At 40.0% G+C, this 27,641-nt stretch overlaps 1 protein-coding gene across 1 annotated transcript; it reads left to right on the top strand.

Moving 5' to 3' along the window:
* Positions 1-97: 97 nt before the first annotated feature.
* Positions 98-27,641, top strand: znf106a (zinc finger protein 106a). Its single transcript, XM_042500940.2, has 22 exons — positions 98-164; positions 4,803-4,885; positions 6,291-6,352; positions 8,803-8,997; positions 10,807-12,612; positions 13,189-13,651; positions 14,502-14,571; positions 14,774-14,928; positions 15,495-15,555; positions 16,046-16,435; positions 16,528-17,344; positions 18,768-18,817; positions 20,664-20,809; positions 20,901-21,035; positions 21,549-21,665; positions 22,392-22,583; positions 22,880-22,942; positions 23,109-23,228; positions 23,491-23,562; positions 23,882-23,953; positions 25,033-25,179; positions 26,073-27,641. Exons 2-22 carry the CDS (start codon positions 4,832-4,834, stop codon positions 26,127-26,129), a joined length of 5,244 nt encoding a protein of 1,747 aa, XP_042356874.2. The 5' UTR covers positions 98-164; positions 4,803-4,831; the 3' UTR covers positions 26,130-27,641.

Below are 27,641 nucleotides of genomic sequence, written 5' to 3'. Positions count from 1 at the left end.
GTTCGTGTTACAAATACAAAAAACCCTCACAGTTTAGGATTGTTTTTGTCCTGAACGTCGCTGCTCTTGAACGCCTCCCGGTTGTTGGGAGCCGGATGTTGTTGTTAGCTTCAGCGGTGGATGGAAACATGCAGTAGCCCTGCACACAACTGGATGTTTTAAAGGTAGAAAACAACTCTTTTTAAGTTATAAAATGTATGAAAACATGATGTGTTAGCTGCTCTCCTTCACGCTTTCACAATTCATGAATAATTTACTGCATTAGAGCTGCAACGGTGGTGTCGCTGGCTAACATTAGCACGATGTTGCTAGCTGGCTAACCTACGAGCTAACTGTAAGTAATTCTTAACAGTTCTTCTTAATTCTGTTGGAAGTCTTAGTTTGTGCATCTGCTGTTCCTGCTTTTCGACCCAGTTTTTACGGAAATATCTGCATTTTAACAGAATTGAGCAGCTAACATTAGTTGCACATATGCTAACAACAAACATTCATGCAACCCTCTGCTAGCCCCCCAAGTTTGTCCTAATTTTAATTTAACGTGATAAAACTGTCAGATAAGAGTTAGTGTTGCAGCTGACTAACTTTGCTTTCCTTGTAACGCCAGATAAAGTCGTTATTGATCATTCAGATGTGAAAAGTTGTGATGATGAACTCCTGCAGCAGGCAGCTAACGGTTAGCATGCTATCTCCTCACTCAGTGTCGTTAACCCTTTAAAATATGAGCAAAATAGATCGATTTCTTACAAATACATGGGTAGAAGGCAATGAGAAACTTACCAAAAAACTGCCCAAAAATTTGCAGGACAGTTCCCTGAAAATCAGTAAAAAAAACATTAAATTAAATTAAATTTTAAAAAGAAGTATAAAAGAAACATGACAATTACCCTAAAAAAGCACAGAAAAAGATATATATTTTGTAATATATTTATAAGTTGTTTTAACACAATTTTAAATATAAAATTATTGTAAATATAAAGATAGATTTTAAAAAGATATTTCCTCTCTTTTTTACAAGTATTTTTCCAACCTCCCTCCCCTTTTTCAACTATTTTTAGGATAATTTTCTTGTCACTTTCTTCTGATTTCTTGAAATTCGTGAAACATGTTTGCCAAGTTGGTCATTGCCCTTTCCCTGTGTTTAAAAAAATCAAACCAGTTTGATCTGGCTTTATAGGTAAAATAGACTGTGATGTTGATCCAGGATTCAGAGGGTTAAAGTGCTTCAGGCGCTGACTTTTGTTCTCTTTGTCTGCGAAAGAGCTCAGAGCCTTAGGTTATATTTTGGGTTTCTCTTAACTGTCTGATAAACTTTAAAGATAACTTCCCAATTTCAGTGTTTGCATGAGATTTGCAGAAAAAAGCTGTGGTGATCAAACTCTTTCTAAATTAATCTCACATCAAACATTGTATGTCCCTTGTCTGTTGTTAAACTTTTTAAATCGACTGGTAGTTAACCCTCCTGAGACTTCAGAAAATTTTGAACGTCTTTCAAAAACATATGAGGAAGGCAATGAGCAACTTCACAAGAAATGACGCAAAATTAGCAAGATAATATTACAAACAAAAAACAACTGAAAATTACCTGAATATTAGCACACAAAATCAGAAAAAGGGGAAAAAAATGTAGAATGTAAATGTAATTCATGGTATATATGGGATTATATTTAATTAAGTATTTTTCTCATAATTATTTTCTAATATTTTTCTCTCTCTGTCATTCTCTTCTTTCCTTTTTCTTTTATTTTCAAATAATTTTAAATTCATTTTATTGTCAGCTTTTCCTAATTGTAATTGATAATGTGTAATCTGCAAAAATCAAACATTTATCACAAACACATAAAAAGTCAACGCAGAACTATTTTGCAAAAATAGATCTGTAAACTCACATATTTCACAAATAAAAAATATCTATGAATACATTAATTTATATATATAAAAAATAATAAAAATAAAAACATTGGAATATCCTTCTAGCATGTCTAACCTGCAAACAGATATTTTTGAATCTATTTTTGTATTTTTATTTGTGAATCTCAATGTACACTTGCAGATTTGCATCTTTCTCTCTGTCTGTGTTGTTATTTTTTAATATTTGGAACTTGTGTGTGTATTTGCAGATCTGTCATATATTTCCAAAGTATTTTTGTGAGTTTACAGATCTGTTTTTGTATTTCTGGAAGTTGTTTCACATTTACAGATTACACATTTACACACAGACTGTTGAAAGCCTTGCTAAAATAATATTGACACAGATCGAGCTCCATATTTGTGTATTTGCAGATTTGTTTTATATTTGCGAAAAATACTTTTGTGACTTTATAACCCTTTTTTGGATTTCTGGAAGTTGTTTTATATTTACAGATTACAAATTCACACACAGTTTGTGTAAGAACTTAATCCTGCCACAAATAATAATGAGACAAATCTATCTCCATATTCACTGCCCCGCCTGCTGCCCTCTAGAGACTCAGCGGCTGAGAGGAAATATGAGCCTCGGATCAGACAGATAGTATAAATAGCTGCTCCTCTGGTGCTTTGGGAGTGTAGAGAAATGGTGATAGAGGTATTGTGAGGCATGTCATAATGTCAAAAACAGAATATGGGCTTAACTAATGATGCTGATGGGATCTCTAGACATTATCCTGGTCTTTAATAGACTTATTCTACATTAAACTCTGCTGTTCTGATGATAAATCACCCGATATGGTCAAAGAGGTAAAATAGTTTAATTATAAGACAAAGGCCCTTGGAAGAAAAATATTTTTTTCTGAAGCATTATGTTTTCATCAGATCAAAGAGACACAAAACCCTTGATTAATCTTCTTGCATCATTTTGTACAATAATCCTCAGCTTTTATTTTTTTTATTTTCACTCGATGTAGGCCAACCTTGCAGAAATATCAGTCTAGTAATAACTGATCATTCTCCAGCAGGCCAAAAGTTGCACCTCCTTTCTTGTTTGTATCCGATCAATATCCCCCTGAGAGTGGGATGTCGGCTGTAGGAAAGTTTGAGTGCCAGATTTTCTGTGTTGTTGTTGCATTTGTTTTTTATACCAGACAGATCTGGTGAGAAAAAGCACAATTAAATTGCATAATGTTCTCCAACTGCCAATGAGATTGCTGCTTAAAGAGGGTCTGCGAGTCATAAACACGGTGTACTGGTGTTATCATGATACTGGAATTTCCAACTTTAACAGTAATAAGAATACAAGTTAAATAATACAATAAATAAAGAAATCATAATAAAAATCAATACTGTTTCTAACAATACAAACAAAACAAATATTTATATTTGATAGGGATGCATGATTTTACATAACAACTCATTTGGCCAATAACCAATATCGATATATCCACTTTTTTCCTAATTGTAGTAATCATAAAGTCCTTTCTGTAGTAGACTCAGCATCATATTATGTACATACTTTATCATGATGGCCCACCAGCAGATGGAGACATTAAATGCAGTGTTTTTTAAAGTATGTAATATTCATTCACTGTGCAAAATGAGAAAATACTTCGACTTTAGGTTGTTTTTTGTACATATTCATTTTATAAATAATTTTTAAAAATTAAAAATTGTGATATTGGCAGAAATCATCAAGTTGGCAAATTCCAATTTTTAATTTTAAAACTAATATCTGCTGATACTGATGATGTGCCTTATTGTGCATCCCTAATATTTGATACCATTTTCGATACTGTGACACTGAAGGCAATATTTTTTTATTATTAAACGATAGCTATAACAAGGCTATAATATGACAATTATAATTTTTTTTGTCTTTTTTTTGTTGGTAGCAGAGAACAGCAGGATAATTGTGGAAAAAAAGACAACAAGTGAGAGTGTAAAAGTGAAGCTTGAACTGGTGTATCAGTTCTGCAAAGAAATAGTATTGAAACAGTTTCAAATATTCAGGATTTATTCAGTATGTATCGATAAATTGATATTTTTGAAAACACTATACCAGATAAATAAGTCAATAACCTGAGCTACTTTGAGTGTGGAGCTATCTCTCCTCTTTGTTAGTTTATTTTTTATTTCCTATTGAACCAAAACTCTGCATGTACACGCTGATATCTTCATTTTCTGACTTTACAACTTCAAAAATAGAGACTAGAGGGATGTTTCCTTTTGGTTTGTTTTGTTTTTGTTGTTATGGTTTTATTATAGACGGTATAAATGCTGTCACGAAAGACGTTCTTTTATGTTTTTATTCTTTACTGTTATTCTCCCCAAAAATGTATAAACTTGTAAAATTTTGGAACAGAACAAGGTCAGTGAACAAACTTAAGAAGGTCATGTCAGTGTGTCTCCAGCAGCTTTGGCTTGTGGCTGGCGGTCGTTTCCCAGCCTGTTTGTGAGCGTTCAACAAGTCCAGACATAGTCTCTGATGCTGCCGATGGCTCTGCTGCCTCCTGGCAGCAGAGTTGCTCCATCAGCAGCACACTGGAATTAGACCAGAGTCCAGGTTAAACCCTGCTCTGACATTTGGGCTGTGTGGCACCGAGGCATGCTGCTGAATAGTTAGGTGTGGTTGTTGAGGGAAAATGAGCCCTCGGCTTCCTGCGCTGTGTTGGTTTGACGAGTCTGAGATGTTGCTGAGAGCTTGCAGAATTATTCCAGATTGTCACAATAATACCATCTATAATCCTATTTTACCAATAATACTCACCACACCACTTTTATTATAATAATAATAATTCAGGATGATGTTGCAGAACTTTGTTATGTTTTACTCTTTGTGAAGTGTGATTGTGGAGCTCTTTCTAACTGAATAAATTCCCTGTTATTGACAGTAATGGATTGATTTCCACGTTTGTTCAAGATGGCGAAAGAAAGAAGGTGCATCCTGTGCGAAACCGTCCACAACTCCAAGCAGGTAACTCGCCCTCAAACATGATTTACACGATAAATTAAAAAATTAAAAATAAAATAAAATAAATAAATAAAACACAATTTCATTTTGTATCCTAACACTGGAGTTGCACAAGTTGTTTGACAAAATGAATATTAACAGTTTGGCAGGTAATCTATTCCACTAAACTGTATATACACTCAGAGTGTAAATCACAAGTTTCATCATAACACATTATATGGATTATTTAGACAACAATACGTTATTTGCTGATATCACAAAGTCTGCCACAATATGATTTAGATTCAGTTAAATTAAATATTAAATTTTAGGGGCCTGTGATCAATATGAGACGATATAAGCAAATACTCTGTCTTCTTCTTGGCTGCTTACCATCGTGTCCCTGCTGCTCTGCTGCTAGAAAGGAGCTTCGCTTGGACAGAAATGGTGGTACAGATGTGCCATTTGAATTTTAAATAATTATCTTAAATAGGGGTCGACAGATTATCGGCCTGGCTGATTATTGGAGCCCATATTTGGCATTTTGCCAAATATCTATGTCAGCATTTTATTTTAATGATCGTCGATAAAATTAATTTATTAAAAAAGTGCAAAGAAAGTGTTAGCATGGGAGGAAGTTTTACTTTATCAAACCTCAGAGAGCTATTTTTATTAATTCATTTTTTATTTAAATTTTCACTTGACTATAAAAAAAAAAGTCCTGTTTTGATTAAACAGGTGTTAAAGGCATTTAAACAAAGTTTTGTGTTTGAGTTTGTTTTATTCCAAATTGTAAATATTGGCAGAAAGATTTCCATTTTTATTGTAAATGCATATCGCTTTCAAATATCAGTTATCTGTCTCATTATGTACTAATAATCAGTATTGGTATTGGCCCTGAAAAACCAATATCGGTTGTCCCCTAACCTAAAGATGATGATACTATGTATATATTGATGTTTTCAGTTTTTAATCAGTATAATTATATCACTGATCAATGAATCAATAAATCGATCCAGACTGATATATTGTTTCCCCTAATATACATTTCTCCATAGCTGCAGGGATTTCTTTTATGTAGGTTAGTTATACTGAATCTATTTTTAATTACCTTTGACATTTCCTGCTGTCCAAAAAAACGATTTAGTCTCATAAATAAAAACAGCCTTGTTTTCATCTTTTTAAGAATTCATTTTTTATTATTCAGTGGGATTTTTTGATGTTGTGTTTATCTCGAGAAGAAAGAGAATTTCCCCTAAAGCAGAATCTCATTGGTTTATGTTAAAAATTAAAAAACAGCAAATCCAGTGATGGTATGTGTAAATTCCTCCTCTAAGGGATCAATAAAGAAACAAGAAAACAAGGAAACGTGCAGAAAAATAACAATGGATGCTGAAAAAAAGCTATATTTTTCCGTGTGTTTCTGCAGGAGATGGATGAGCACATGAGGAGTATGCTGCACCACCGAGAGCTGGAGAAGCTCAAAGGCCGGTGAGTTATTTCTCCACAAATAAACAACATGCACAAATATAATGTAATTATGAATCATGACTTAAAATGTTCTGTCGAGTTTTGCAGAAAATAGTTACTTATTTATCTCCCAAAAATCATGGCTAGCATGATATCTACCAACATTTTTGGTGTCATAATCTGGACTTTGACTGCCTCTTATTTCATGCATTATTATTAAATATATTGGTAATGTGAAAGCAAAGGTTTGTTTCAAGAGTTTTGTCCAAATGTATTTGGGTCATGAGGCACGTGTGCACATGGGCACGTGCTCATCGCCGTTATTGGGCAAGTGGATATGTGGGCAGCTGTCTCAACTGTGGCAAAATATATTTAGACACAATCTCTCCAGAACAACAGGCGTGACCGATAGAAGGCAACTGGCTATCCTGTGACTCTCGCGTAGATTAGTAAAAGTATGCAGCCTGTCGGTGAGAGGGAGGAATCTGAAGGGGAGTGAATACCGATCAAGGGCCGGAGTCGTTGCTGAGTTACTGGGATCTCATGTAAACATTGTGAGGCAGAGATGGCATCTTTTTAAAGGACCAGTGTGTGAGATTTAGGGGGATTCAGGCGGTTCTAGCGGTGAGGACTGCAGGTTTCAACCAGCTGAAACTTCTCCAAGTTAGAGTTCCTTCAGTGTTCTTTGTCCAGGAGGTTTTTACTGGGAGCTGAATTATCCACAGATGTCTCTTTCCGTCTAAAACAAACAGTCAAGCTGATTTAAGCTGGTAAAAACACCGAGAAAGCAAACAAACAAACAAAAAAACATTTTCACATTACAAATCTGTGTTTTACTCACACTGGTCATCATGGAGGGGCTGCTAACAGTGGTGGACAACACAAAAATGCAAAAAAAAGGTGAATGTCCCTAATTTGGGCTACTATATAAAAATGGCTGGGAAAAGTTTTTGTAGTTTTAGTATACATAAGGTGTCCGAGTGCATAAAACAAAAAAAAGTGCCAGTGGAGGATCCCCTAATGTCCCAAAATCCTAGAAACATCCCAAAAGCCTAGAAATGGCCTGAAATCCTATAAACTTCCTAAAATCCTAGAAGCGTCCTGAAATCCTACAAATGTCCTAAAACCCAAGAAATTTCCTAGAATCCTTTAAAATCCTTGAAATGTTCTAAAATCCGAGAAACATCCCAAATTGGAGAAATGTCCTAAAATCCTAGAAATGTTGAAAAATACGTGAAATGTCCTTAAATCCTAGAAATGTCTGAAAATCCTAGAAAGTTTTAAAGTCCTGTAAATGTCCTAAAATCCCTAAACCAGCCTAAAATCTTAGAGATGTCCTGAAATCGTAGAGACGTATATGGGGTTTCAGGTTGAGTGTACCCGCTCTGAGGTAATTAGATCTATTTTTAGTTAATTAGACACTTAAGAAAACATACTTAGTGTATTATATTATATTATATTTCTGCCAATATATCCCCCAGAATCCCAGACACTGAAACTTTACACATGAAAGTTGAGTAAAAAAGAAGATACAAACAGTTTGCAGAAAGGAACTATGAAATAAGAGTTATAGTTTCACAAGAGTGCATGTTGATCTAGAAACTGTGTGCAGGAACGAGAAGGCTGAAGCTTAACTTTAACTCCAACCTCATGCAGCTACATTCATGTTGCATTTCTTTCCACCTCTGCAGCTGAGAAATAACGTGTCAAATCAATGAGAGTAACCCTATCTAACTGATAAAGCGTTTGCCAGCTGCACGAGAGGTCAGAAAATGGCAGCATGCCATGACACAGATATGAGAAAGAAATTGAGAAGGAGCCAGCAAAGTCACAGAGCCGCAGGATGACATACCCGGGAGAGGTTTTGAAGTGAGCAGCTGCACACAGCTCCAGTTACTTTGCTGGGATTGGTCGGCAGGATGCTCGGGCCGGTCTAATAACACATGCTGGGCCGGAGGGGGGCCGGCTCATGGCTCTCTGAGAGGACTGTGGGGTCAAATACACTCATTTCCTTGTGTAGAGACTCAGAGCGCAGCAGACACCATCATGACAGGGCACTAGGCTGAGGGCACTGTGCCTCTCTCCCCTCCAGTGCTGCACGGCTGGACGTTAACAGCGATCACTAACATGCTGCCGGGGTCCAGCCTGGCTGCTCCTCCTGCTCTCGCTCTGCCACCTATGGCCTGCTGAAGATTAGAAACAAACAAGATCAGGATGATAAAGATTTTACCTTTTTAACAAGAGAAAATTACAAGTTAGCTACCTCCTGATCTGTCACAGATAGACAATTTGGATAAGTTTTAAGGATTGTTGAGTATTCTCCTCTCCTGATTTTATTTTGACTTTGAAGTAACAGAAAGTAGAGCCAGACTACGTCGTTTTAAAGGCTCTGCAGGCACAAAAAAACCAGACTAGATCAGAACTATGCCGGAAGGAACGATTGACCGCCCGCTCTCGCCTTCCCTCCCCAGGGACTGCGGGCATGAGTGCAGAGTGTGCAAGGTGACGGTGGTGAGCCTGACCGACTACGCCAGCCACATTTCCAGTCCCACGCACAAGCAGAACGTGGAGGTCGCGGAACAAAAGCATGCTGGGAATGACCGGGACGAGGACTACTTCGACCAGGCTTTTGTGGACCTGATCGAGAAGAGAAAAGAGCAGATCAGGTAAGAAAGTCATGCTGTTGAACACGTCTTTAAAAAAAATGTTGTGAGCTTTTTTAAAACCTGGAACGACATCAGTTTTTTGTGCTGCTTTCAGACACCTTTCACGTACATTTAAACCTGAATTGGTTTAAAAAGAGATGTCCCACAAATTGCAAGAAATTAGGAAAAGGTGACAAGAAAATAACCAGAAGAAAAGGGAAAAAAGTTTAGAAATGTTTTATTATTATTATTTTTTGTCACCTTTAAAAAAAAAATCAGGCAATTTGTTTGTAACTTCTCATGTTTTTGATAAAAAATCAAGCCAAATTGCTTTAAACTGGGGGAATAATAGTCAGAAGTGTTGCTTTAAAATAATAGAAAAAAAGTTGGATTTGGGGAAAGTTAGACTTTTAAATGCTTATTCATTGGTGAAAACATATTTTGTTATATTTCCTTTGCAGTGCTTAGAATAAACTTTTTAAGTTGTTTGCATTGCAAATACAAGAAAATCCAATTTTTGGGGATTTTTTTTTTTTTTAGTCAGTCAAAACATGTTTTATATTTGTCAGCATGTCATGTGATCACTAGACGAGGCCTCATTAAAATATGCAGTTTTAAAACTCTAAAACTTTATAAACTTCCACTGCAAAATTTCTTGGATTAAAGATTAAACACTCCTCCATGTTTAGAATGTTTTTATGATTCAATCACAAATATAAATGTGAGCGATCGCTCTCCAGTTTGTCGTTTGTGGTACTTACGCCTTGTATAGTCACATTTAAGCTCGGTGGCGCTCACAGGCCTGTTTTAGCTGCGGCTGGAGTCGCATGTCAGGTCTGCAGCCTAAAATAAAAACATGACTGCACATGCAAACTTCAAGATTACCGACCTCCTGCAAACGCTTAAACACAACCAAAAGCCTCCAGTCTGACCCAAACATGCTCTGAAATGTGGAATAAATTCCACAGAATTACCTTTTACATTTATTACGGGGTTTTAAGATTGTAAAAGCACAGATCATCCTTAAATAATCAGCTTTAAAAATGTCTTTTGTGTCAGTTTGGCTCAACACGCAATGTTGGCCTCACTGTCCTGTTGAAAACTTGAGAAAAATGTCAAACTGCAGAAGTTTTGGGATTTGTGTAAAGACAGTTGAAGGCAAACATGCAGCTCTCAGCTCGTCACGTGTCAGATCTTCTGCCCCTGCAGGTCGCTGCTGTAGGTCACACTGTGAACTGATCCCTGACATCTGACAGCAGACGGCTGGGACGCTTTTAAAATCTTATTAAAATGACTTAGTCACTTTAAAAAGCAGTTTCTCATTGCAGAAACAGAGTCCTAATTCTGATTTATAGTTGTGACCTTTAGCCTTTGTGAGCATCTGTTGTGTGTCTGCGTCAGCTTGATGAAGCAAATTCACACTTGGTCAGTGCTAATCACATCAGGGAGCAGCTTCCTCCTGGTCTGACCCTTAATCTTGTCAAATGTGTGTCCTTCCTGCTTCCTGCTCCCCTCCCTACTTTGCTAATTTGATCATTTTGCTTCTGATTACTGTGTGTGTGTGTGTGTGTGTGTGTGTGTGTGTGTGTGTGTGTGTGTGTGTGTGTGTGTGTATGCTAATGCCCCCCCCCCCCTTGTTTCCATTTGTAAGTGCATTGCGTCTGATCACTGTATTCCCGTATCTTTGATTAACTCTACATTAATTATGGACTGTTTGATGCATCTTACATGCTTTTCATTCGTCTTTGTTTGGATACTTTTGGCTGTGTTCGTACATATGGCATACATTTTTGGCAAGATTGTGTTTGATGTGTCTGTTTTTGTTTGTAGAAAAGAGAAAGAGGCCGCTGCTGCGAAGCTGGCAAAAGAAGAAGAGGAACGAAGGAGAAAGGAGGAGTTTCAGCAGAGGTTAAAGGAGCATTACCGGCTGGATTGCACCTTAAAGCAGCAGTCGCAGGGGTTCGGTAGACCCACTCACCACAGAACTTGGTACAGGAACGACCAGTATAACCCTAACGCAGGCGAGGCACAACCCTGGCAGCACGGCAAACAGGGAAGGAGCGCCACGTGGCACGCTCAGGAGCCTCCCAACCTGCAGAAATGGGCGTCTGCAGAGTTCGCTGGTGGAAACTTTCATTGCCAAGACGGTTTCGGCAACAGACATTGGGATCAGGGCGCATTTTACGGCAATCAGCGGAGTCGACTGCCTTGGCTCAGCAACGGAGGCAGCAGTAACGGGGTCTACGGTCGAAATAATATCGCACAGAACCCACAAAGGGGCCGTCCCCTAAACCATATGGGGTCTTTGTATCCTCCTCCACCCAGTTTTTTCACACAGGCTCTTAACCAGTTTCAGAGTGATCAGGGGGGTCAGCATGGCAACAGGCTCCATAATGGGGACGGACAAACAGGAGAACCAGACCACAGCAGTAAGACCTCAAAGCCCTTTGGTAGCAATCCAAAGCTGGACAAAGCATGCCGCTGGTCTCCCTATCCGGTCGCAAAGGGTTTAGAATCTGTCCCCCATAAAGAAACCAACACAAACTCAACGGACAAGTACCCCAAAGTGCCCCAGAAGCAAGACAAGGCGAAGGAGACCAGCGCTCCTAACAGGCAGTCTCGCCCTGAACAGAAACAGCTGACGTCAAGTGGACAAAGCGCGGATGAGAAAGGAAGTCATCAAACAAACCCTCAAACCAGACCCAGAGATGGGAGCAGCAGCAGCAGCGGGAGAAGCAGCAGTGCTCAGAGAGAAACTCACCAAAACGCCACGTCTGGACCTTCCAGTCAGAAGACAAATATGCTACAGAAAGACCGGAAGACAGTTTCAGGTGTCAGCAGTGGATCTCAGCTCAGCAGGGCCTCCGGTCAATCCAAATCAACCCCAAAGCTGACTGGACTCAGTTCCTTGATTTCAGCAAACGGGCCTCTTCAGTCGAGGCAAGAACGGCAGCTCCAAGAAGTGTTCAGGAAAGCCAGGCAGGCTGTGCTAGAGAAGAGGGGCTCTTTGGACAGTTTAAGAAAAAGCAGGATGGAGCCGACGCTGCACATCGCGGAGGAGCAGCGGAGTCAGATCGGAGTCAACAAAGAGAACAGGCAGAGTGCAGCAAAACCAAATCTACCTGATCTAGTTAGGACAGAAAAGCAATCTTCAGACAGCAGCCAGTTTCTCCAATCGCTGCAGGTGAGCACCTCGACCGTGGAGAGCTCAGAGCCTGCAGCGGCGCGCCGGGAGAGAGCGGAGAAGGAAGCGTGCCCCGTGGCGCCGGATGAAGCCGCACAGGCTGTGGAAGCCGCGCAGAGCTCAGAGAGCGACACCTCCAGAAGTGGTGAAGCTCAGGCGGTCTCAAACACGTCGAGTCTGTCCAAACTTGACCTGCCTCCCGTCCTGAAACGCGACCTGACCAAACACATCAGCTCCAAGAGCAAAGCAGGCGGCCACGAGCCCAACCTCAACATCGCCAGACGGGTGCGAAACCTGAGCGAGTCGCGGAGGAGTGACACCGAGAAGGACTCGGGGCTCAAACCGACCGTGCGTCAGCTGATCAGCTCCTCTGGGTCTCGACGCAATGTGAACTGGGAGCAGGTGTATCAGGAGGTCAGGAAGAAGCAGGACAAAGGGAAAGGCATGCCCAGGTGAGTTTGATCTTACATTTAGAGCAGGGACACTCAACTTGGTTTGATTGGGGGACACTTTTGCAAAATGACAGGAAGCCAGGGACCTGTCACAGCAATCCCATACATGTTTATAGGATTTTAGGACATTTCTTGGATTTAAGGGCATTTCTCAGTTGTCAGGGCATTTCTTGGATTTTAGGATGTTTCTATGAACTTAGGACATTTTTAAGATTTAAGGACATGTCTAGGATTTTAGGACATTTTTAGGATTTTAGGATGTTTCTCAAATTTGAAGACATTTCTAGGATATTAGGACGTTTCTTAGATTTTTAGGATTTCAGGACATTCCTCGGACTTAAGAACGTGTCTAAGATTTTAGGACATTTCTACATTTCTGAAGGGGATCCTCCACTGGCACTTTTTTTTTATTAACAAGCTCTATTTTGATGCTCTTTTATGCACTCTGGCACCTCATGGATACTAAAAGTACAAAAATAATTCCCAGTGTGAATCACTTTAATTAGAGAATTTGATGTATTCTTTCAACATATTTTCAGATCTTTCATTACTTAAAGCTCATGTTGTGTGCTCCAGGTTTGGGATAGAGATGGTGCCGATGGACCAGGAGGACCAGAGCCAGGAGGAGGAAGACATTCCCCTGTTAGAGGGTTTCCAGTGGGAGTCGTTGACGGACGTCTCCACCTCCCGAAAACGCTCCTTATCGGAGAGCAGCGTTGCTCCTGCACCCTCTCACTCCCTGTTCACATCCCTCATGTCAAAGGAGACGGCTCAGAGGGAAGCCCTCGGCTCGGAGCAGCAGAGATCCTCCACATCTCCTGACCCCATGTTTGCTCAAGGGAACAAAGACAATCAGCGTCAGCAGGAGGTGGAGCAGATGCTCAGTCAGTTTGAGATTAAAACAGAGAAGCAGCCAGAGAAGCTAACTTCAGAGACAGTGAAGGCCCTGCAGCGGTCTGATTCTGTGCTGGGAGACAGCAGCTCGGGGACGGAGATGTGCGATGGCCAGGGGACAGGGAAAAGGCGAAGAGCAGCCGGCGTGAGTATAGGAAGCATTTTTCTTCACCGATTTTACACAGTTGACCTGCAAGAAAGGTGATTTTAGATTAAATTAAATTATTAAATTTATATTCGGACTTAGTTCTGGGTGAAAAAAGAACCTGCAGAATAGAGAGTGGGTGTTTTATGATAAATATATTAAAATAAAATCAAAATAATAATGGTTCAGTAGTCCTGTGACTGCTGTCTTTGAGTCAGAGATAGAGTTTCCTAACAAGGCGAGCTACCAAACAGATCCATAAGAGTCGGCTCTATCTTTGGCACCACTTGGAATATGAGAGCAGCTTATGTGTGCATTACAAACAGATAAGTATTCATTTAAATTGTATTTCCTGAATAACCGATGCTTTGAAATATAATATAATGTTTCACATACATAAAATACCCCAAAATGGCCACTTTAACATCCTGATCAACAGAGATATGTGAGAAGCAGATGGTTATTAAAGGATTAGTGTTTTAGGTGTGTATGTACAGTACTCTGGTATTTGCATGTCGAGGTGCTGGTTCAGGAGGGGGTCTTAAAAGTCCGTTAATCTCCTACTGAACTGTCAGCAGTTGCATTGTATTGTGGGTAATGTAGGCTTCAGGCTTTGACAAGGAAAAAGAAGAATGCATGCAATAAAAAAGACCATATCTCTGTTCCTGCTGCACCAATTTTTAGTTTCTTTTTTAAAACACTGTCAGTCTAAGTATGACAGTGTTATAGTAGTGCAATGCTAAATCAGCAGAGTACTCCTTTAAAAAAAGGCTGTGTGACCAACCACTTTTATTTGTGTCTGCTATAATAGAAACAAGCAGAATGTGACTCCTTTCTGTCTCGCCTGCAGGACGTCCCCAGTGCAGAGACGTCTTGTTTGGAACACAACAGCAAAAGGAGGAAAGTCAAATCCAAAAAAGGTTAGTCTACAAGTTATGTTGCATTGTATACATAAATACTTTTAATTTAATGGCCTGATGTTATTTGTTCTTTATGAAGCGCATTCCTCTTGGCAAATTGTTAACAACGACCATAGAGCAACAACAAAAAAAAGGACAACAACAAACTCTGACTTGTGCTACAGCTGGTTCATGAGTGTGTTTTTTTTCCTCCTGTGTGCAGAGCGTTTACAGATCGACCAGCTGCTGGCGGTGTCTCTGCGGGAGGAGGAGCTGAGTCGCTCCCTGCAGACGGTGGACAGCAGTCTGATCCAGGCGCGTGCTGCGCTGGAGGCTGCATACTTAGAGGTGCAGCGTCTCATGGTGGTTAAACAGCAGGTAAAAAAAAAAAGTGTGAAACTTTACTTCTCATTTTGATTGCAATTATCTTTTATGATTGCGAGTGTTAGAGTTTCCTCCCTGAGTGGTTTATTCTCCCCTGGAGAGTTGCCCAGTTTTGGGGGTCGGTGCAGTTAAAGCAGATGTTCAGTTTGCTGATCTTTTCGAGTATTTATTGATTTTACGGCCACCTCATTATTTCTGCCGCCAACGTAGGAAAGGATATTTTAATGTGTGTGTGTGTGTGTGTGTGTGCGTGCGTGTGTGTGCGTGCATGCGTGCGTGCGTGCGCACGTGTGTAAAGGCTGGATGATAGTAAAAGTTAAGATACATTTATAGACAAGTATAGATACATTTATTCATATTTATTCAGAGCTTTTAGGTCCCTTATTGTTCTTGCTTTAAGTACAAATCTCATGTTATGATCCTAAGTCATTGATCGCTATTTTATTTCATTTCATTTCATTTCATTTCATTTCATTTTATTTTATTTTATAACCAATCACAAGCAGAAATATTCATTTTCTGATGGCTCTTGTATGATTTTTTTTCCTTCTTTGTTTCAGATGACTGGAGAGATGAGCACACTGAGAAACAAACGCATCGAGTTACTAAAGGGGATGCAAGGTGAGGACATGTCTTCAGTCCCAGTCACACTAAGACAACGTCAAAGAACTAATGATGTCAAAGGCTACTGTTTTGTCTTCTCATGTCAACTGTATCTTGCCAAAAAGTTGCACTTGAAAACAAATCAGAAAACGAAGCTTCCCTCAATGCTGAGCTCTGCGACCGACTCAACGTGCTAAATTGGCCAAAAGGCTGCTGTGAAGAGCTGTTTAGTGCAAACGTTGCAGGACGCAAAAACTTGAGCAAGAGACACTCACCGATGGCCGGGCATTGACTGCTGACTGACAGCTGGCCTGGTGTGTCAGGGCTCTTTGTATGAAATACATGAAATAATGTTTTATTGACTACATTTGATGCCAGAGCTATGACATCTATATTAGAAGTATTTTGACTAATATTATTTGTTAATGAAACAGTAAATTGTATTTTAGAAGTTTTAAATACTGAAATAAATGGTGAAATGAAGTTTTTATTGTATATCTTTCTACAGGAAGTATGGATGAGGCACCTCTGCTCAAACTGAAGGAAGAAAAAATGGATTCAGTAGAAGCTGAGCCATGCATGCCCTCCTCAAATCTGCTCTCCTCTGTCACCGACACCGCTCCTGCTCCTGCTCCTGCTCCTGCTCCTGCTCCTGCTCCTGCTCCTGCTCCTGCTCCTGCTCCTGCTCCTGCTGCTCCGAGTCCAAGTCCTCCTGCTGAGCGCGCCTCCCCTCCGTCCCCTCCCTCCTCCAGCCTTCCCTTCGTGCCTTTAGTAATCAAGCAGGAGCCTCAGTCTCCTGTCTATGTGAGCTCAGAGATGGACCCTGCGGACAGTATAACTCACTGTGCTCACAGCACCACTCCAGAGCTGCCGGACGCTCCTGCTGCGTCTCCACCAGGTAACAGTCGCTCAGTAGACTTTTAAAAATGTCCTCTAAATTTCTGTTTGTGCCACTTACATTCGATCTATGTGCATATGAAACTTTTGCAGATCCTGCCCTTAATTTCCAGCCATCTCCTGACAGAAAGTCTGAGCTGTATCAGACTAACACGGAGCATAACTGGGAGAACTTTGATGAGCCGGCAGACTCCAAAGACGGCCTGTCAGGACTGGTTGAGACAACAGAAAAGGCCATACAGGCATCCAGGAACTGTCTCGCCTCTTCACTCGACTGCAAATCCTCCATAAAGCTCCTGTCGCCCAGCAGGAGAGGCTCAGAGGTGGGGAGCGTCGGTGACTGTGCGGCCACGCAGTCCTTCGAGCCGCCGTCTGTCCTTAACCTGCCTGCTTCTCCGTCTGAACGCGCGAAGCGTGTGAGGAAGCTGAAGAAGAGGAAGGTGTTGAAGAAGGCCCAGGGGACAGAGCAGCCTGAGAGCAGCGACACAGAGATAGACGGAGAGGCCATGAGGCCGAGGTGGCTCCGACCGCGCAGGAGACCCAGCGGGAGCTCTCAGGTCAGCACCTCTACGCCGCCGTCAGAGGACAGAGAGGGCGACGTGAACATGGAGGGTGTTGAGGAGGCTTCCAGGCAGCTGTTTCCAAACGTCAAACTGGAAAAAGAAGACCCCAAGTCCCCCAGACACATGGTGGAGCTCCCCCAGGTGCCCCACGCTGAGCTCACAGTGAACCTGGACTCAGAGGAGAGCATGGAGATCACCGCAGCCTGTCAGCAGCCGCACACCGACTCCCTGGCTGCGGCTTCACCTCCACCTCAGCTCCCAGACTCCTCCAGACCTGAACCACAGAGCCTGGCCTGCAACGAGGTCACCTCCACCAGTGACATGGAGTTATGTCGATCATCAGAAAGGTGAGACTCACCGTGGCTCACAATGTCGACTCTAAGTCCTCTTATTCACTTATTCTAGAGCAGGTATCACCAACTGGCGGACCATGGTCTGGATCCGGACCAAAACTTCGTCCTATCCAGCAGTCCGCTCCAGCACTCGGAAATATCCGACAGTCCGCTCCAGCGCGTGGACATGTCCAACAGTCGGCTCCAGATTCAGACTAATTCCTGAGTAAAATGATTAATAATAACACAGACGTTTGTCAGAAGCTGAAGTCAGAGTCCTGCAGTTAGGAGAGGCTGGCCTATTATCAGCACAATGTGCTTAAATTTACCTGAAGTTTGTTGAAAATTTAGCTTTTTTATATAATGCTGGAAAGTTCAATAAATGATAATAAGTCATATGTTTATTACAGTCTAACACTGCATGGTCTAATGAAACTGTGTCAGTAAACTGTGAGGGCAAAAAACAAACCACAAAAAAAGCAAAATTATTAATCGTAATCGAGGTAAAAATAATAGGTATGAGGTCTGGACCTTTGCTGGGAGGAAACGACCCCTTTGAATTTTAGGTGAATACCCCATTCAAGAAGCTTTAACTGTATCACCCTGCAGTTTTCCATAATCTTGGGGAGTCTGAACATCTGCAGGTCCCAGGCTACCGTGAAAACTCCACCTCCTGATGAGGACTGTGTGATTCGCTCAAAACCTCCAGAATACGCAAAAAAGTAGACTTTGAGTTGATCATTTTTTTGTCAGTGTTTTGTCTGTTTTGCATTTGAAATAATATTGAAGTGAGATTGAAAGTGTCAGTAGAAGCTGATAAATTTAAAGATAAACTGCGCTTTGAAAGTTGGAGATTTGAATCATCAGTCAGAGACCCTCAGTTTACTGAGATTGCTTTGAGTTGAGCAGTTTTTTTTTTCCATGCAGTGGGCTCCTGGGAAAAACATTTTGGTCCCCAGACTTTGCTGCGGAGTGAGTGCTCTTGACTTTCATGCTACTTTTTGAAACAGAGCTGTGGACATGCCGGCAGCGGCACAGAGGAGGCAAAAAATGTTTGACATTAGTACCGTTAGCTGGTTTACTATACAGCGTGAATGTCGCTGTCATACTGAACGTCCTGCTGAGCCCCTTTCAAACTTTAAAACTTTATGTGGAAAACAAAAGAAATCTCAATATTCGTTGGAAACAGCTAAATCTGACTCGACTGGTCAGGTTCAGCCCTCAAGATAACCTTGTTATGCTGTAAAGTTAATTATACTCATTCACTATCTCTGCTCTTAAAGCTACAGTCGGTAGCTTTTATGAAAATAACTTTGTATCATATCTGCCGAAACTGTCATGAAATCACAATCAGCAGGATAGACAGGCAAGAAATATGAAAAATCAAAAATCAAAAATGAAAGCCAAGTCCCTCATCATTTCCTCCTTTATCCCACAGCGACATGCCGTTTTCCATGACGTCGCCCATGACGATGAAGACCTCGTCAGGTGAGTTATTCATGTTATGAAGTGTTGGGTTATGCTCCAGCAGAACCAGCTGCATGATGTGGTGTTCGTCCACACAGGAAATCAGTGAATTATGTGGTTAACGGTGTGCATTATGAGACAGTCTCTCATAGGAGATATTTATTTTCAATTGATTTTTCACATTAAAGGTGAAAAAAATAAATAGATCTGTCAAAAATTAAAAAAGAGAGCTGGAGAGAAAAGTTAAAACCCAACTTTCTGTCACTGAGTAGGTGTTAATGTTGGATTTTCTATTTTTGAAAATTACAGAAATTATCTGATAATCCAGTTTTCAGTCATGAGGAAGTGGGGGTGCGATTAAATACATTTTTACTTCTTTTCACTCCTTTTTAAAAGTCATTGTGTATTTGGCCATGCTTTATGTTTTTCATTTTCTGTAATTATTCCTTTGTTTTTGGTCTGTCTGTCTGTTTTTATAATAAGTAATGATATTTTTGAGTAATACATTTTTGTATTCTTTTATTTATTTATTTATTTTTGCGGTAAAGGGGAATTTCGGTGTTGGTAGCTCGCCGTCACTTTGCTGTTAGCCGTGATGTTTGAATACATAACCAAATGTAAAATCACACGACCTTCTGAGAGACCAGAACTAGAAATGTCGTCCTCCTGGACCACCAGGTTAAAATAGACGCTCTGACTGCCCAAATTGCTTTTTATGGGCACGATATTCATAGAGCTGTTAGCAGACTTTCAGTGAGGCCGTATGAGCCGGATGAGTGCAGCGACAAACACACACAACTTTCTAAGAAAGTGTATATTTAACCTGAAGCAAACTGATTACTGCGCAGAAAAGCATTTTAAAAAATCCACATTTAGAAAATGATCGGTATGACCTTTATTAGATGGCATTTGTTAAATCGGGTCCTTTGATTACAAAAATAACTTATATAAATCCTAAGATCTTGTATATTTGAGTTGTTTTTTGTGTTTTCTACCAAGAAAGTTAAGGAAAAGTAAATTTCTTTATATGTTTAACACAATCTGGAGAGAGTTCAGAGAACAAGAGATCTCTGCAGCTGTTTATTTGTAGTGGCTAATGATGATGTTTTAGTCTTCATAGCTATGAAGAAAATAATAATAATTTTTAACCCTTGCGGCCTGTTTTAATATCACACACATTCATGTAGCTCTGTGCACCAAATGCGCTTTGAAAATTATTATATATAAATATTACTGATTTCATGAACATCAGTCCTAATCATGAATATCATTAATTTTCTGAATTTTAACCCTTTTTTGTTTTTGGATGTAAAAGAAAAGATTTATTTTCAATATGCAACATGCAAAGTACATTTTTTTTTTTAATCATCCCAGTCTGGGATACGTCAGTGATTAGCAGCAACATTAATTGTGACAGTGCACCTAGTGGAAATAGCATGTGTTTTCTACATAAATATGGTAAAAAATGACATCTTCAAGTGGAAAATTGTAAAAATTACAACTGACACCCAGAAATAATACAATGCATGTTTTCAGCTTTGATGGCTGTGGGATCAAAAATGTCAGTTTGAATGGGTTTCAGTGGCACATTTCTTTGCACTTAACAGTCTGAATGTAACTATTTAGTTTCCACAGTGTATTTTAGATTTATTGTAGGAGCTGAGCTGGAAATTCGCTGGTTAAACAAAAATACACAACTTTGCCAAAATTGATGCCATCTGCATGAACACAGCCAAAAAGATCAGAAAAAATGAAGAATGAAAAGTGCTTTAAAATGCGACAAACAGTCCCTACGGTTTAAAAGGAATTCATGGCATTTTAAATAAATTGCTTTTATACAAACACTCTTCATCTCTGTGTTTCACAGATGCGTCCTCTGACCACGGTGAGGACGACTTGCCCACTGACGGCGTGTTCGAGGGCCACCAGGAGGCGGTGAACGCCATGCAGATCTACAACGGGCTGCTGTACACGTGCTCAGGAGACCGCACCGTCAGAGCCTTCGACCTGGTGGTGAGTGACGTCAAAATGTCTTTTTTTTTGTGATTTCTGATTTTCAGAGAACGTAATAATCGATCAAACATGTATTTTCTTGTTGCTGCAGAGTCACAAGTGTGTGGGCGTGTTTGAGGGTCACAGCTCCAAAGTGAGCTGCCTGCTGGTGTCCTCAGCGCCCAGTCTGCATCATCGCCTCTATTCTGGTTCCAGTGACCAGACCATCTGCTGCTACAGCCTCAAGGTAAACACACACTCATCTTCTTTTACTCATTAATCACATCAGAACTCATTGTTTTTGCAGTGCTCAATGAATCAGTCATTCTCTGTTTGATTTGGTCAGATTACGGGATTTATTGAGCGAAGTATTGATTAATAAGGATGGAAAAAGAAAGATCCTTTTCATTATTTTGAGCAAGTTTCTTGTTAAAATACACCAGCACAAAAAGGCTTTTTGTTACTCATTATATCTTTTTTATTTCGATTGTTTGCTGATTTTGAGTCTTTTATTATCCATAAATTGCGCAGCCATGTTTGTGAATCATATTTTATTAATGTTTATGTTGTGGGAAATAGAACTAGTGTGCCATGAGAATCTTATACTTCAATCTCAAAATGTATAATTAGGACATTTTTATACAGTATTCACCTCAAGGTGTATCCTCTTCTATGACTGTTTCATCTCAGTGCCTCAAAACATAAATTAAGTCAATAAATTTCTGGAATCTGACGCTCAGTTGATGTTTCTTCTCCTCAGACACGTGAACTGGAGCAGCAGTTCTCTCTGTCAGACCGAGTCCTCTGCCTCCACAGTCGGTGGAAAATGTTATACGCTGGCCTTGCAAACGGCACCGTGGTGACCTTTAACCTCAAGGTGAGAGAATTAAGTCCCCAGAAAGTTCCACGGTCACACTGTTTGTGCTGTCACTTTAAGGCAGGGATAGGGCCCAGACACGTGCCACATTTTTTGGACCGCCACACCTTTTTTTTTCAATGTAAACTTGCAAAACGTGCACTAAAAAGCGTGAGCGACACAGCTGCAGCAGGCAAGTGTCCCCAAGTGCCTGTTTTAAGGGCACAACAGCAGCTCCAATCAGTTAATTGAACAGTAATTTTCAAGTGCAAATTTAAAACATTTACAGCTTCCTAAATGTGAAGATTTGCTTTTTATCTTATGTGGCTGTATACTAATTATTTTGGGGTTTCGGCCCGTTTTATGATGCCACAGCAGGTATTTTTTCACTATCTCGTGACATTTTTATGACCAATTAATTGATTCATTTATAAAATAATCTGCAAATTAATTGATAATAAAAAGAAGCATTAGTTGCACAACTAATATGATCCATCACAGACCAGTTGTCTAATTAGCGCGCTGGAACAGGTTGCTGCAGTATGAGCATGTTATTGAGATCATAAGCTGTCTTTAAGGTCATATGTTTACAAAGTTACTTTGCAACAAGTTTAAACAAAGATTTTAAATGCATCATATCAGGAAATGCATTCAGCTCCTCCGGATACCTTTAGGGGAGAAAATGTGTAAATGTGCGACGGTCTCGATCAGGAAGAATCAATTTGTAATCTGTAATCATTTGTTTAGACAAACAAGCAGATGGATGTGTTTGAGTGCCACGGGCCGCGAGCCGTGAGCTGTCTGGCCTCGTCGCAGGAGGGGGCCCGCAGGATCCTGCTGGTCGGCTCCTACGACAGCACCATCAGTGTGAGGGACGCCAAGAGCGGCCTGCTGCTGCGCACGCTGGAGGGACACACCAAGACCGTCCTCTGCTTGAAGGTGAGCTGAGTGTCAACACTCAGACTTTCTTACTGCCGGGGTTAATTTAAAAAAAAAAAACATACATTTTGCATGACATATTTGATGCTTTTTAGTGATGCAAAAATGGATTTTGGATAAATATATCAAAAAAAAGATTTCAGAGAACTGTGCTAAGATTGTGTCAATAAAATGTTTTATCTGTGATAATATTTTAATATCTGTTCCTTTATCAAGTTTAGACTTTTTTGTTTTGCATTTTGAGTGCTGAGAATCATTATTTTAGTGTGCGTTTAACCCCTCGTTGTTCCTCTCAGGTGGTCAACGACCTGGTGTTCAGCGGCTCCAGTGATCAGTGTGTCTGCGCGCACAACATCCACGTGAGTCGTCCTTTTCGTCTCTTTCTACGCAATTAGATTTGATGTTACAATTTTACGTACTAATAGTTCTTTGTTGAAAATGAAAGCCTTTTTCACGGTGCAGCTGAATCCTGAATTATAACCTTTGAGAAACTTTAATTACACTTTATTATTTGTGCCTCTGCAGAGCGGAGAGCTGATGCGGGTCTATAAAGGTCACAGTCACGCTGTAACTGTCGTGTCCGTCCTGGGGAAGGTGATGGTGACCGCCTGTTTGGACAAACTGGTCCGCGTCTACGATCTACAGGTCTGCATCCTCAATCCGCCTCTGTCTGTGAATAATATCAGTCTGTTAGCAGCTCGGTCCATTGAGCATTTTCTCATGTACATTTCAATGAAAACGCCATTTCAGCATATTTTTGTTAAGCTCAGAAACGTAATTCTAAATAAAGTTTATTGCAAGAAAAAGGACAGTGTGCAGGAATTGTGTCTACGAGCCTCAACAGTCAAGATTTGGGCAAATTTTCATTCAGATCTGAATAATTTTAACCGTTTTTTTCTGTCCACAGTCTCACGAGCAGCTGCAGGTCTACGGGGGACACAAGGACATGGTGATGTGCATGGCTGTCCACAAGAACATGGTGAGAGTCCTGCTTCTCACAGAGCTATATGATTAAAAAACTGTGAAATTAAACAAGGAAATACATAAGAAACATTGATCATAGACATCATAAAGCAAACTGTACCCAGCTGAAGAATAAATGTATTTGATTGGGCCTCAAACATGGTGACAGTGCTGATCATTATGTTTTGTGTAACTTGATTTTTCACATTTGAATTAAATTATAACCTGCTAATAAGTTTATCTTTAACATAAAATCTGCAAATTGGGTTTTTGGAAAACATGAGCCAAAAAGTTTGGATCTTTACTTGTTTATTTGTGTTTATTTTGTGTTTCAGATCTACACCGGTTGTTATGACGGCAGCGTGCAGGCCGTCAAACTGAACCTGATGCAGAACTTCCGCTGCTGGGTAAGATTAGGGACGGGGGGCGGAGCCGAGAGGGTCAGGGATCATTTATTTTTTCATAGTCCTGATGGCACTGTGAAGCAATTTAAAAAGAGACAGGGTTTTTTTTCTGTAGCTAGTGTGATAAACCCTGAAAGCCTCACCAAAGGTAACAGGAAGGTAACAGGTAACAAAGGTTATTATCGGCTGTCGCTGTTAAAACAGGCTTTCTTTAGACTTTGTGCCAATCCCATAACTGAAGCTGTTTAGTGTCATTTGACTACCACACAACATCACTTACTGCCCACTTCCACATTTGAAGTGACAGTTGCTCTGATGCCAGCAGAGAGAATTATATATAATCACACACACACACACACACACACACACACACACACACATATATAAAATAGGGAAAATAAGCACCAGCTCCAGTATATAAGAGTATGAAATATAAAATAGAAACACAGTAAGAGTAAGCAGTTGGCACTGTATGTAAATATTATTATTTTTTAAAGTATGTAAATATGCTCAGTATGTAAGTGTGTAAACATAAATGTAAAATACTCAGATTTAAAATTTCAATTTGAAATTTAAATTCCAAAATCTAGATTTAGGTGTGTAAAATATAAAACTATAAAACTGTGCTTAATGCTACAGTGTAATGTATCAAACAGTATGTAAGTTAAAATAAAAGAACATAAATATGTGTGCAAAAAGCTACAACAATATATACATAATAATATGAATATTTGCAAAACATACGATGTACAACAATGTGTTAAATGTGGCCTCGTTCAAGAGTTAAAGAATATTGCAGTATTTGCATAGAGGAAAGCTGCGGTTTAAATAGAATATTGCCTGAAATATTGCAGTGAAAACAGTGATGTAAAGAAATACTGCACCTTAAAAACCTTATTGCACATTGACATAATAATAAATAATTGTGAAATGTAGCTGAAGGCGTCAGTCTGTTGTTTCAGGGTGTCAGACGCTGATATTATTTCCTGTTATTCAGCTCACATGACGCACAAAGATTCGTGTGTGACGGTGATTACAGCGAGCGCTGTCGCTGGTTAACGGTGTTTTTTTCGTGTTGACAGTGGCACGGCTGCTCGCTGGTTTTCGGGATGATGGATCACCTGCAGCAGCACCTGATCAACGACCACGCCAGCGTCAACTCCCAGACGCTGAAATGCCGCTGGAAGAACTGTGAAGAGTTTTTCTGTGCACGCAACAGGTCCAAGCAGGTATTAAAAAATCATACTTTTAACGCACTTTTAGCAGCGTGGTGTAATGGAACAAAGTAATAATACTAAATAACAAATGTCAAAACATGATAAGAAACTCTGTTTTTAACGTGAAAGAACAGTACAGGTTCTGTGTGAATAATAATAAATACGAACAGTAACCGACACTTTGTACATATCAGATAACATTTGCAGTCGGGGAAGACAGATGTTGTTTTTTCAGGGCAAATACTGATACTGAATATTAGTACTTAATGATACTTTCTGCTGATATTTGATATGCATTTACATGAACAATGAAAATATTTCTGTCAAAATGTATAATTTGGAATATAACAAACTCCAAAACAAAACTTTATTTAAATCCTTTTAAAATGTTTTATAAAAACTGAAACTTTCAGCATCATATACAGCAAGTTTCCAGCAACTTTTTTAATAAAGTTCAGTGAAATAAGAATGAATAAATAAAATTATCTCCCTGAGGTTTTATGAAGTAAAAGTTCTCACATGCCGACACTTTCTTCGCATGTGTCACAGACTGCCTAAAAGCAGAAATAAGCACACTTTTTCTTTAATTAACTTTATCGGTGATCATTAAAATAAAACGCAGATACAGATAATTTTCTCCGGTATTCGGCCAGCGCAGTGATCTGTCAACCCTTAATTTCTAGTGTCAGATGTTTAAAAAATGACTAATAAATCTGCCCTGTAACTTTTGTTCCTCATAGACTGAAAAATATAAACCTAAGAGGAAAACACATCCATCAGCAGACGGCCAAAACACTTTCGTAATTACAGTAAAAAGTAAAAATACGGTGAATACGATATTTCTGAGGAGCACGTGGAGGCAGCTTTAGGTTTCAGAGATTTAGGATATTTTTTGTGTATTTCAGGGGATGCTGGTGCACATGCAGAAACACGCTGCAGAGGAGGCTGAACTGGAGCCTTAAGGGGCTGCTGGCCCCTCCCTCTCCTGCCCCCCGCTGTTAACCTCCCATATTGGGGGGGACGATCTTTGGGACCCACTTATCCTCGCAGCGCTCCTGTTCGAGCCCGACGAGTGGCGTCCGCCGATTCCATCCTTTATGTTCGGTGTTGGAATCCAACCAGAATACAATCATGACAGGAGGGCCGTGCTGTTGTTTTTTTTTTACGTTAACAGAAACACGCCTTCCTCTCTTCGCCTCTTTCTCTGTCCGACCACTTCCTCTTTTCGCTGACCAAAGTAAGACAAAGACGTTGTTTGTTGAAGAAGCTTCAGCGCTGCCGGGATCAAAAGGGGTTTGTTCCGCTTTTCTGTCGCAGAAACCGTCTTCCGGGATCGGTTCGCTCCAGTATGGCATGGGCTCAGAGATGTTGTTGTTGTTGTTGTGCAGTTGTGACGTGTCATTTTGAGCAACTTGTTTCTTTTCTTTTATTAATTAGTCGTTCAAATTTTTCGTTATTTTTTTTGACATATAGGAGAGATTTAAAGTCTCCCGGGCCGGTGTGATTATCTGTTTTGACGGCATTGAAGTGAAACAAATTTATTTATTTTCAGTTTGAGTTTTTTTTGTTTTTTCGGAAAACAATTTCTTTTTTTTTTTGGTTTTGTAGCAGTTTAGGATTTTTTTTAATTTTTAAATTTAATTTTTTTGTCGTAGTTGCTCAGTGATATTAAGGTGTTGAGGGACTTTGGTGCAGTGTTGTGTGACTCGGCCTGAAGTTGCCATTTAAGAAGTTAAATTTGCAGTGATAACAGATCCAAGACGTGTGTGTGTGTGTGTGTGTGTGTGTGTGTGTGTGTGTGTGTGTGTGTGTGTGTGTGTGTGTGTGTGTGTGTGTGTGTGTGTGTGTGTGTGTGTGTGTGTGTGTGTTACTACATGTGTGTATTCTTCCTGCACAGAGTGGTTTAACCCTGTGTGTGTGTGTGTGTGTGTTTGTGTGTGTGTGTGTGTGTGTGTGTGTGTGTGTGATGTACGGTTTTTAGGACAGTTTCCTCCTTGGAGATGTTGTTTTTTTGTGGAATTTATTTTAGATTTGGAGCACCGAGCAGAAGGCAGCGGTATTTTCCACGGTGAAGATAGTTTTCTAATGAAGTGTGGAGGTGAAGGAAGATTTGAGGAGGTGTTGGATGGAGCCGTTTAAAGGGAAGAATTAGGATTCATCTCCCATGCCATAACTTCAGGATTGTGCCTTTTTTAAAAAGTTTTCCTCAGCAGTGTGAAAGCCCAGCCGACGCTCTCTTTGGCAAACTTTGTTGTGGTTCCAGTTGAGGTTCTCACAGCCGCCATCCTCCAAAACTCGCCTCATCCGCTCGTTGTTTATTTCTGAGAAAAGCGTGCAGCTCACCTCTTACCTGGCATTCCTGAGTTTCTTCAAGTTTTTCAGTTGTTGTCCAAGTTATGAAAAGATCTTTTATAAGAAAGTGCAATTTAAAACATTGTTAATAATAATAAAAAAAATGGTGCAACATCATAAAA

The sequence above is a fragment of the Plectropomus leopardus genome, chromosome 14, assembly GCF_026936395.1.
Source record: "Plectropomus leopardus strain MGB_pleo_1.0 chromosome 14, ASM2693639v1, whole genome shotgun sequence".
In the NCBI taxonomy this organism is placed as follows: Eukaryota; Metazoa; Chordata; class Actinopteri; order Perciformes; family Serranidae; genus Plectropomus; species Plectropomus leopardus.
The sequence above is the reverse complement of the archived record's forward strand: the minus strand, read 5'-3'. Positions and strand labels throughout refer to the sequence as shown.

Coding starts and splice junctions, on each gene's coding strand:
- znf106a (XM_042500940.2), top strand. CDS start 4,832: ATGGCGAAAGAAAGAAGGTGCATCCTGTGCGAAACCGTCCACAACTCC. Junction 4,886..6,290: donor CCGTCCACAACTCCAAGCAG/GTAACTCGCCCT, acceptor GTGTTTCTGCAG/GAGATGGATGAGCACATGAG. Junction 23,229..23,490: donor TCCGCGTCTACGATCTACAG/GTCTGCATCCTC, acceptor TTCTGTCCACAG/TCTCACGAGCAGCTGCAGGT.